Below are 12189 nucleotides of genomic sequence, written 5' to 3'. Positions count from 1 at the left end.
AACACAAAGCCAGCATCCACTTCACACACTTTTCCAGCCGCGGCACGAGCGGAGGAACTTGTCGAATGGTTGACACAGGCGGCAGATAAATGCCTACCGAAACGTCAACAAAGAACCAAACGGCCACCAGTGCACTAGTGGAATGCAGAGATAGATGCACTTAGAAAGGAGTGCCTTAAAACAAGGAGACTATTCCAGAGAAGGAGATCCAGGCTCGGGGCCAACGCCAGCCGGGAACATGAAGAAGTGTTGAAGGATAAGAGGAAACTTCTAGCAATAACAATTAAAGAAGCCAAAGATGCTGGGCCAACCTCATCGCGACTGTGGACGACGACCCGTGAGGTAAACCATATAAAATCGTCATGAAGCGGTGAAGACGTCAGAGCCCAATCACGGGAAATAATCTTCCGGGTAGAATAGAAGCAATCGTGGACTCCTTATTCCCGACGGCACCGCCAGTGCACACGTCAATGGAGCCAAACCTCGACGGAAGGCAGTTAGTCCCTTTCTCAATTGATGAATTTAAGGCGGCAGCAAAATCTCTCCCGATTCAAAAAGCTCCTCGACCAGACGGCCTGTTAAATTAAATAATCAAAGCGGCAGCGTCGACCGATCCTACAGCATTCATGCGTGTGTTTAATGCATGTCTGGAGAATGGACAGTTCCCACAACGTTGGAAACGCGGCAAACTGGTGCTGCTACAGAAGCCAGAAGCCAGGGAAACCGCTAGATAGCCCCTCGGCCTACAGACCGATCTCATTACTAGATGGATGTGGCAAGCTACTCAAGAAACTACTAGTTAGGAGACTAAGAGAACACCTAGACACCAACCAATCCATCGCACAGAACAGTATGGATTCAGAAGCGGCAGGTCTATACTGAACGCCTTAGAAAGACTAACAGCCGTAGTGAAGTCAGCAAATGCAGGACATCCGAAACACCGTAAATATGTGGGGATGCTGACGTTGGATGTACGCAACGCATTTAACTCAGCACCATGGCACCACATCTTAATAGCAGCCAGGTCACGGAACGACCCAGCCAGCCTGCTCAGAATGTTAGAAGCGTACTTGTCAGAAAGGTCTATAGTTCTGCCGATCCCCGACGACAGCGGAAACTATAGCAGAGAATTAAGCTGCGGAGTTCTACAGGGGTCGGTTCTGGGGCCAAACCTTTGGAACCTGCTCAACGATGACCTGGTTAGGCTAACTATGCCTACAGACATAGAGATAATCGCATTCACGGATGACGTTGCGGTAATATGTATGGCCGCAGCACCCTTCCTCTTGGAAGAGCGGCTCGGAGCGGCGTTCAATACCATCAATAACTGGATGCTCGACCACGGGCTATCTCTTGCAGCTGAAAAGACAGAGGCAGTTGTTCTGACGGGAAGAAGAGCCAGAAACAAGATGACGGTATCATGCAACGGCCATTTAATTGATTCCAAGCCGAGCCTGCGCTACCTCGGGGTACAGGTGGATCAAAAAATGGGATACGCCGAACACGCGGACTTGGTGTCAAAAAGGGCACCAGAGGCATCGATACACCTAATGCCAAACTTAAGAGGACCAAAAGAGAAGGTCAGGAAACTGCTGACTTGCGTCATCACTTCGAGATTGTTGTACGCGGCGCCCATCTGGACTCAGTCGATGCAGGTGCGAGGGTGGAAGAAACTGGCCATGGTTCATGTACGGTCGCAATTTAGGACGGTGTGTTGCTACAGAACCGTCTCCTTCAAAGCGGCAGCGGTAGTATCTGGAATTCCCCGATCAAACTCTTAGCGAAGGAGAGGGCGGACGTTTCCTTTGAAAAAAGCAAAATAGAAGCGAGAAGCCAACTTGTTAACCGACTGGCAAAGCGAGTGGACAAACACTAAGAACGGCAGATGGACGTATAGGCTGATCCCGGATATCGGAAAGTGGATATCTCGCGGGTTCGGTGAGGTGAACTTCCACATGAGCCAAGTACAGACTGGGCATGGGCGCTTCGTTTACTACCTCAACAGGTTTAACAGCCAGAATTGGAAATCGTCTGCGCAGTGTGGTGTCACTCCAGACAACGCGGAACATGCACTTTCCACTGCGATGCATGGGATAACTGGAGGAGGCAAGTCTGTGGAGAGCTCGACGTCGAAACTCTATCGCCGGAGAACTTGAAGGACACCATGATGTCCTCTCCGATTAGATGGACTACTATCAGCAGGCTTATCACAAGGATCACGAAGACTAGGGAAGAAGCGGAGAGGCTAAGACAGGGGCAGCCACAGCAACGAGCGCCATGAAGACAGCACAGCTGATGGATTCCAGAAGTCAGCGCAGCCGATGGATTCCAGAAGTCAAGCGACAATCGAAGGAATTCCGGACAATCGCTGCAACCTAGACTATGGTTAATTTTCTTTGTTGTAACATAACCGAATTTGTAACAATTTTCTATATCTGTCATTGTATATGCTGTTTATTTAAATAAACGTAGTGCACTCTCCCTTCTCGACGTAGTTCCAGCGGAATGTACCGGGAAGGGATGCGGTTATCTATAGGGCCACTTCAACGGATTTTGTTTCGTTGAACGTCCTATAGTAAAAAAAAAGGAAGGTCCCTTACACCGATATTGAAGTCAGCAATAAGTTTTTGAGCTACTTCTCTGAAGGAAAGAAAAACTTTTAAAGGGCGTGGTCGTCTATCACTGGGCTTTTCTAATCTAATTGATTTTATGTTAGTGGGAAGAGCAGGAAAATAAGGCTGTATGGCTTCGGTTATTCTTGATGTATCACAAGTATTTCTATCAGCTAGGATAGAAGTAGTAGATTCAGGAATACCACGAATAATGACATTACGTGAGAATCTTTCCCGTTCAGATATCTCCTGTAGAAGTGTTGGTACAATGTCAACTGTAGAAAAAGGCCTAGAACTGTTTGAACTGTTAGAACTGTTTATAAGTTCAAGTGCTTGGATACGTTTGTTAAGGTAATTTATATTATTGTGAAGAACACCATTTTCGTTTTTTAAATAAAGAACCTGAGTTATATAATTGTTATATAATATATATATGTGTGTGTGTGTGTGTGTGTGTGTGTGTGTTTTTGGGCTGAATAAAAAAGAATTCTGTCCGTTACAGTTGCTAGTAGGTTGCTTACATCAAAAAAATAACATCATTCAAATTAAATAATTTACATTGATTAGTATTATAATTAGTTATATCCATTAATCGTTATATGATTATATCGATTATTTTCTTAACGATTTCAGGTAGGTTGCATATTTCGTGTAATACTTAAAATGTCAACCAAACATTCGTTTTGCGTTAGGCGAAATCGAGTCCTACGCGTACACATTATTTTACGTTTGGAGTAAAATGTTAAATATATTATATCACTCCTTAAAACCGAATGCAAATCTTAATAATATTTTTAAAATTGAAATAATAATAATTTAATTAATTTTGTTGAAAAATGTAAATGTCATAAATGTATCTTTAATAATCGTGCTTATTAATTAAGGTTAATATTTTTTTTTAATTTTCTAAAATTCAATAAGCAACATTTTTATTTTTATTATTCAATTTGACTGATATTAAAAAATATGTCGTTCGAATCGATTTGGAGTACCTAATACCCATATGTATTCATAATCAATGCTAATACATGTTATTTTTTACCAGAAATATACCATTATAATTTATAGCATGTATTTCGTAGGGAAACATGGATTTATTTTAGGTAGTTGAGGTACTTGAATTATTACAAATTGTACATACTTTGAGGAAGTGGCGTAGCCCAAATTTTTTTAAAAAAAAAACAAACCTTATGAGAATTTGTATTTTCATAGCAGGTACTGAGTACTGACTTACTCGTATATTATATACTATAACTGAATGGCAATTTGTTAAAAGGGACCCAAGTTACATTTTTGACAAAAATAGTTTTGTTGTATATTATTCATTCTCTTATGTAAACACATCGTTTTGTGTTAAAAAGTATCTATTTCGTATCATCTTATCTGTGCAAAATTATTATGAAATATTTCATAGTTTGTTAAAAGGTACCTATGTACTTATTACGCAAATAGAAATAAAGTAAAACTTTTTTTTGTTTCTCCTGAAAAGTAGTTGAAAATGTACATGGATCCCTTTTAACAAATTGCCATTCAACTACTGGAATAACATTCTACTCTTAAACTAATTTTTATAGTCTATGAACGTACTGATAGAAAATAAATTTAAAAAAAAAAAAAGGTGGATGGGGACGTAGTCTCTCTAGCCATACCGCCCCTACCGCTGGCTAAAATTTATATTTTATAATAATAATACAAATAAGAGTTGGTAGATCGTTGGTGGAATTCTGTCGATCATCAATGATTATTATAATAAATATAAAAATAAGAATTATTACATTATAGCGAGGTTTTAGCTTATAATATTGATAATAATGATATTGTCTATATTAGTTCGGTCTATTCCTGGAATCGTCCGATAACCATCGACCGACGTCACCACACGTCATAGTGGAAATACAGTTATTGGAGTAGTGGGGGAGATATCACAGCCGGCGTCGAAGCGGCAGACAGGTTGCAGCACATTACGACACATTACAGCAATAAAAAATGTAATCGAACAACGGAAACATGTTTACGGAAAACAAACAAGACAGCATTAAAAAGCGATTTTAGATAAAAAATACCTATTATGAAATTTATAGAAAACAATACCTTGGAGACAACCTCATCGGAATTATGTTCTATTCAAATATACAGCTCGTTATAAAAGGCAAAAACTTTATTTTTACGATTTTTATACAACTGAAACTTTTTAAATAATTTATATTTCAAAAAACGCCAATGAGGTTGTCTCCTAAATATTTTGCTCTATAAATTGAATTATAGGTTATTTTTTCACTAAACCATTTGTTAATAGCGTTTAGTTTGATTTTCGTAGACCTGTTTTTATCGATAAATATTACAGCTGCGTCATCTTAATTAAAATATACCGTGTTAGTACGTTACATGGTATATTATTGTAACAATAAAAATGTTAACCATCACTAATATAAGTTGTATCCGAAGTGACAGATTAATACCAAACGGGGGGTATAGAAGAGGATTTTGATGTTGGACACTTATTTATACTGAGTACATTTTAACATGTATTGAAATAAAATAGGAATGTAATACAAGGAGCAAGCGATGAAACGATACTTTAGTTTGGCATATGTTTATCTAGTAGGCCAAAACGATTGTTATTATAAATTTTGTTAATTAAATCAAAATAGTTATACTTCTTCAAATGGCGGGGCTCCGTATATTATGAAATATTCATAAATTAATAATAGAATAAAATATAAATATAGTAGTATTACAGTTAAATGTAAAAACAAATAAAAATATAATAAAAGGTATTAATTTAGAAAGTATAATTCAAATTGTACAGACACAAAAACGGATAAAATGGCTTGTTAAAACTAACAATATGAAGAATATAACATTACTGTTACCACAGAATTTAACTGAGGATTGCAACATATTATGTACCTGAACCTGCTTTATTTATGAATTGAATCAATTTTATAATGATTGTATTTTTAACACTTTTCATCAGTATGTGTCCTTGTATGGATTTTTAAACCGTCTGGTATAGAAAACTCTTTATCACAGATTTCACATTTATATCATCTCTTCAGAATGACGTTTCCACTTATGGACTCTTAAACCACTTGATGTAGAAAATCTTTTATCACATATGTCACATTTAAATGGTTTCTCCCCAGTATGTGTCCTGTTATGTTTTTTTAAATCACCTGACCCATTAAACCCTTTATCACATATATCACATTTAAATGGCCTTTCTCCAGTATGTGTCCTTGTATGGATTTTTAAATGTTCTTTTCGAGAAAACAATTTATCACAAACAGTACATTTAAACAACTTTTCTCCAGTATGTGTCCTCATATGCACTTTTAAACTTGCTGTTTGATAAAATCTTTTATCGCAGATGTCACATTTAAATGGTTTTTCTCCAGTATGTGTCATTTTATGGACTTTTAAACCATGTGCACGAAAATATGTACTATCACAGATGTTACATTTAAATAGCTTTTCTGTGACATGTGTCTTTCTATGAACCATTAAATCTATTGATTGATTAAACTTTTTTTTGCAGATGTAACATTTAAATATCTTTTCTCCAGTATGTGTTTTTCTATGGAAATTTAATTTTGATATAATAGCAAACCCTCTGTCACAAATATCGCATTTAAAAGGCTTTTCTCCAGTATGTGTCTTTTTATGGATTCTTAAAACGTCTGGTCGAGAATACACTTTATTACAGATGTCACATGTATACGACTTTACTCCAGTATGTGTAATTCTGTGGTTTCTTAAATTTGATGTTTGATTAAATAATCTACCACAGATTTCACATTGATACGGTTTTTCTCCAGTATGTGTTCTCACGTGGACTCTTAATTGTTGTGCTTGATAAAATCCTTTACCACAGACATCACATTTAAATGTCTTTTCTCCAATATGTATCTTTTTATGGGTTTTTAAACTATCTTTTCGAGAATATAGTTTATTACAGATATCACATTTATAAGATTTTTCTGCAGTATGTGTTCTCATATGGCATTTTAAATACCATTTTTGATCAAAAACTTTATTACAGATATCACATATATATGAATTTTTTCTGGCATGGGCCTTAGTATGATTTGCTAAATGCCCTGCTTGAGAAAATACTTTATCACAGATATCACATTTATATGATTTTTTTCTGGCTTGGGCCTTAATATGAATCAGTATGTGTGATTTCAAATGTGATTTAACATAATACGATTTATTACAAATGTCACATATGAAAGGCTTTTCTCTCTTACTGGAATGAATCTTCATATGTCTTGTCCGCACACTTTGCAGGTTATTTGAATGTTCTTTAAATTGGATATCTTGTCCGAATTCATAATAGTAATAAATTCTGAAGAGTATTTATCGTTTAAAACTGTTCCTTCGAATTGAAAACTCTCGATAAAATCATTTTCAGTTTTTATTTCTTTTCCGTTTTATTTTAGTATCAATTGTATTTATTCCTTCTTCAGTTTTACTTACAGTTCTGAAACACAAAATAATTTTAGACATTAATATTATTTAGGTAGAAACTGCCATGACACAGTCATTACTACATTTTGGGAAAGCAGCTTGGCTCGGGAAATCTTAAAGATAGTAGAAAGTAATAAACTAATAACAGCTCAAGAAAAAATCAAAAAAAAAATCATAAGCAAACCGAAAACTTTCTTTTCTAAAAACCAATTTAAACATTTCATAGTTTTCAATATTTTAAAAACAAGTACACTTTGTTAAAACAGGACTTGATTTACTAAAACAATTCCCCAATATCTACATTTAACTACAAAAATTACAAAAAATATAAACAACTTATATGGTAGATAAAACAAGTCTAATGATTAACAATACTTTATCTATTTTTGTTTTATTTTGAGTGTTAATTTCTTCATTGTATAATTATAATGAGACAAACCTATAACCATTTAAGGTCTTTGAAAATAAGTAACCAAACCCGGGGTTACCATAGGTTGAGCGCGGGCTTGAGGTTAGTAATGTAGCGTACCGTTGTAATCGCTGGTAGTCACATCGCCTTGCCATCTATACTACGACAAACTTGAGATGATGACCAGTCGAGGTCGTAGGTAAGACACGCCCATATCAACACCGCGACCTCCTCACATTCGTCGCGTTTTTGTAACAGTCAAAAACCAGTCAGCCAACCAGACGCGAGGGATTTTTGTTTAGACTTTGCCGGATGGGGATCTAACGGAAACTCGTCCACCGCTCGGTTATCGTCTTAAGTTGTCCGTATACTCTATTCCCCGTAAGTTGACCCACTATTGTGCCGCTGGAACGTTCAGGAGACCGCCGGTCTATGATGGTCAGCGATGTTCAGCGATCGGCAGGGCTCGTCGTAGTAGGAGGCAGCTGCTACTGGCGACGATCACCACTAGCGCGAAAACGCAGCAGCCTGCGAGGCCTCGACCGGTTTTTGTCGAGCGACTGGGTCAACTACCAGGAATAGATTATAGTATACCATAGTACGAGTAAATATTTTGCGCCACCGAAAAAAGTATCAACTAAATTCACTTTCTGCCAGAAAAGATGGTTATGTAAAAATCAGAGCATTTTAATATTACAAATAACCTTGCAAGGCTGGGCAAGTTCACGATTTTTTTTTAACTCATTAAGTTGTTATTTTTAAAATAACTAACTAAGCCTCATATCGTCTTTCTCTCTTTACGTTCTCTCTTCCCCAAAAAAGCACACGGGCCCCATATGGAACTGGTATAGGCATGTCCTATTCATTCTTATATCATCTATGGATATTAACCGGAATATCCCCGCATCACCCCACAGGGCGGTACCCGTTTCCACCAAAAGTATACCTTTCCCTTTTCCACCAATACCCGTTTCTGCCAAATGTGTACTTTTCCCTTTTCCACTAAATGAGATATTGACCACATTTCTACCAAGACAAGTTATACACTTCGAGTTTCGATTATATTAAAAGCTCTTGTAAGTAATATTAATGTAAACAATTATTTAATATTCGAAAAATTACACGGGCAATGCCGGGTGAGACGGCTAGTAATAATATAAATGTGTTCTGGTAATTAGTCTTTAGTTTGTCAATTATTGAATATATTTATTAATGTATATGACTATATATATGATATTATGTATATATATCATTATACTATACACGCTTATTGTATTCTATTATAAGTTAAAGCGTCATAATTCTTACCATTTACATCGATTAACCATTATCTAACGATATTATCTAACTAAAATAATATTTTATTAAACTTTGTACAGTTTAAATTGTGCGTTACAGTTGTATGGGTAAAATAAAACGTTATTTATGCGAGTGAAACTTTTAAAATTTATAATGGTCAAAGCTAAAGCTAAAATCATTGAGAGTAAACGTGGAAACAAAATACAAAATAAATAAACAAAAATTTATTACTTACAAGTTACAAGAGCTTTTAATATAATCGAAGTATATAACTTGTCTTGGTGGAAACGTGCGAAATGGTCAATATCTCATTTGGTGGAAACGAGTATTGGTGGTAAAGGGAAAGATACACATTTGGTGGAAACGTGTTATGCCCACACCACACCCGGCATCCAGCAGTCTATTCTTAGAATACTGGAATTAATTCTGGAAATCAGAAGTCTTGATGAAGTACTTAATAATAATAAACATTGCAACGACGCGTCTCCTGCATAGTGCATACTGCTCAGAAATCTGCTAATCAATTACGATTATAGACTAGAGTGCTCACTACTTTAATCAGTACCTACCTAGACCGGGTTACGTATAAGAAAACATCAATTACTATATTATAGATTAAACATGTCCAGTAAAAAGAGTGGGCACCAGTTTAAAAAAATAAGGCAAGAAAAGTTGGCCAAACCAGAAGAAATATTAAATAAAACAATTTTTATAGTTTTTTTTTATTTCATGGAACATTAATTTTTCGGTGTTGGGACTTATTTATTTGTGAAATATTTTGTAGATTACATAAATTATTACTTTTAGGTCTTAAAATGTTTTTGCAACGTAATTATAATGTTTCTTTTAAGTTGAAATGGGATTGGTTATAAATGAAATCATAATATATTTTTACGGAGGACATACAAGATTTTTATGGACATATTAAAAGTTGTTAATTTAATATAAACTCTAATTAAAAAATGATATAAATAGTTAAAATGTACTTAAAACTAATTTTTTTGATACACAAAATTAAATATGTATGTATAATTGATGTAAAAAGATTAAAAAAAAAAGAAAAAATATTGGAATTTTTTATTCAATGCGAATTATAAAAAGTAACCGTTTTGTATCAAATTTATAGTTAAATAAAACCCGTTCTTTAAGGTTATTTTATGCTAGTTAAAGATATCACATTTTTAAAAGTTAGAAATATAAATAGATGCCTAACATAATCATACAATATACTCATAGTTATAATTTGTATTCAATATCATTTATTGACAAATACTAAAATGAAATTTATTTTATTTTATTAATTCTTCAGTACAGCTGTACAGGTGTAATAATAACAAAAACAAATTAAAAATTAAAGAAAAAGTATGATTTACTCATCAAAATATAAAACAAAAACTAAATACTGTTGGAGATTAAGAATAAAAAGTACATTGTACTCTTAATAATAAAACATTTATACAAAAAAAAAAAATAAATAAAACTAAGTTATCAAACCAAAGTTGAAATGTTTACTTATTGTATTAACTATTAACCAATTAAAATAAAATATTAAAATTTCAAGACCCAGGCCCGTATTTAAGGGAGGGCTCGAAGGGGCAACTTCTCTGGTGGCAATATAAAAATAGGGTTTAGGGGCGGCAAAATATTGAAATGGTCAAAAATGTAAAATATACCTTGAGCTCATTTTACCTAATGAGTATAATACAAAAATATAGTATAAAATATAATAATATATAATTAGTATAATGAAAAATAACTGTAATAATATAATAACATCAAAATAGATTTTGAATGTACCTAATAAAGTTTTAATAAAGTTTTTATTCGTTATCAACTCGAATGTAAATAAGCCATAAGGCATATTTATATTGTAAACATATGATTCGTATTAAGTTCTGTGAATCGTAAACTATGGAAAATGCATACTAAAAATAGAAGATATACAGTCATGGGCGGATTTACCAATAGGCCACCAATGCACGTGCCTAGGGCGCAATATTTTAGTTAATTTTTACTTTTTAGTTTTTCATAATTTCATAATTATATTTACCTAATTTTATATTTTTATATTCATTTTTTTTTTGTATACAACTTGCATGAAATTGGAGAATGGGTCACGTCGCAGTAACATTTTAATTTATAAGCTATAATAACCTTGCCGTTTGAGTGTAATCCTGTGACCAGCGCGCGCCGCGCCGCGCCGCGCCGCCACCGCTAAAGGTTCGTCATCGACACTCGACGAGGCAGTTGCCGGCGTTGCCTATGTTAATACATGAGAGGTGGTATACGGGTATGCAGCGTTAATAGTTATTTATTGTATTGATGTATATAAGTATATTGTCTTGTCTCTTTTTGGAATTCTTAAAACATAGTAAGTAGTAAGTACCTACAATCTACATGTATATTTCATTATTTTTTTAAGTATTTATTACAAGTTGAAAACAAATATATCATTGTAAAACTAGGTGATACATTCATGCTTTGTTCATAAAAATTTCACTTAATTATAAAAATTATATAAAATACTCACATAAACAATAAATATCTTTAAACAGTTATAATCAATTTAAAAGTGTATAAGTAATTAGGTAATATAATAAAAATTGCCATTAGATAAAAATGTAAGTCAATATAAAAATTTAATTTGACTTTCTTATAGATATTTTTTGTTTGATGAAGGTAGATAATCTTATAAGGAATCTTGTATTACATTTTAAAATCTTAAATTTAAAAAGAAAAATTTTTACGAATTCTTAAATCAAAATAATTCGCTAATTTTCGTGATTTTTCCATATTTTATCAATTTTTGAACTTTAAATGCTTATAAAAAAAAACTGTGACTAAGGATTTTTAATATTTTTCATCTGCTTTTGAAACAATATATACTATAGGAGCCTTTTATTAAATTTTCAAGCTTTTTTAATCAACAAATAACATTTTATTGATATTTTTAGAAAAAAAACTAAAAAAAATGAAAACTGACAATGTCCGTAAAGAGCTCAAAATAAGTCAAAATATTTTGAAAATGTTATGGTGTATAGAAAATGCTAATATAAACATTCAGTCAAAATTTCATGTATCTACGGTCATTTTTTTTAAAGTTACACCAAAAACCAAATTCAATTTTGTGAAAAATCAATTTTGCGTAAAAATTCCCGTTTTTCCTTAATTTTTCTTTTGTTTTTCTTGGCGCTCTTAAAAATTACTGGGAATTTAAAATTTTGACCTCCCCAATAATGCACCAACGATATTCACTTTCCAATCAAACAAGATACTGAAGTTGAAAATCGAAGCATTATTTCGACTACTTATCATGTACACAGACATAAAAAAAAAAAAATAATAAAAAAAATAAAATAAAAAAGTGGGTAAGTGAATGTCGCTCTGCTGTACAGT

General features: G+C 33.6%; 1 protein-coding gene across 1 annotated transcript; it reads right to left on the bottom strand.

The window, feature by feature from the left end:
- Positions 1-5312: 5312 nt before the first annotated feature.
- Positions 5313-8243, bottom strand: LOC103309740 (zinc finger protein 227-like). The gene has a single exon (XM_008185973.3). It carries the CDS (start codon positions 6879-6881, stop codon positions 5655-5657), a length of 1227 nt encoding a protein of 408 aa, XP_008184195.1. The 5' UTR covers positions 6882-8243; the 3' UTR covers positions 5313-5654.
- Between the last annotated feature and the right edge of the window lie 3946 nt (positions 8244-12189).

Source organism: Acyrthosiphon pisum, chromosome A1 (genome assembly GCF_005508785.2).
Source record: "Acyrthosiphon pisum isolate AL4f chromosome A1, pea_aphid_22Mar2018_4r6ur, whole genome shotgun sequence".
Lineage (NCBI taxonomy): Eukaryota > Metazoa > Arthropoda > Insecta > Hemiptera > Aphididae > Acyrthosiphon > Acyrthosiphon pisum.
The sequence above is the reverse complement of the archived record's forward strand: the minus strand, read 5'-3'. Positions and strand labels throughout refer to the sequence as shown.

What these genes read in the sequence shown, in the direction of transcription:
- LOC103309740 (XM_008185973.3), bottom strand. Translation starts at nt 6,881, where the DNA reads ATGAAGATTCATTCCAGTAAGAGAGAAAAGCCTTTCATATGTGACATT.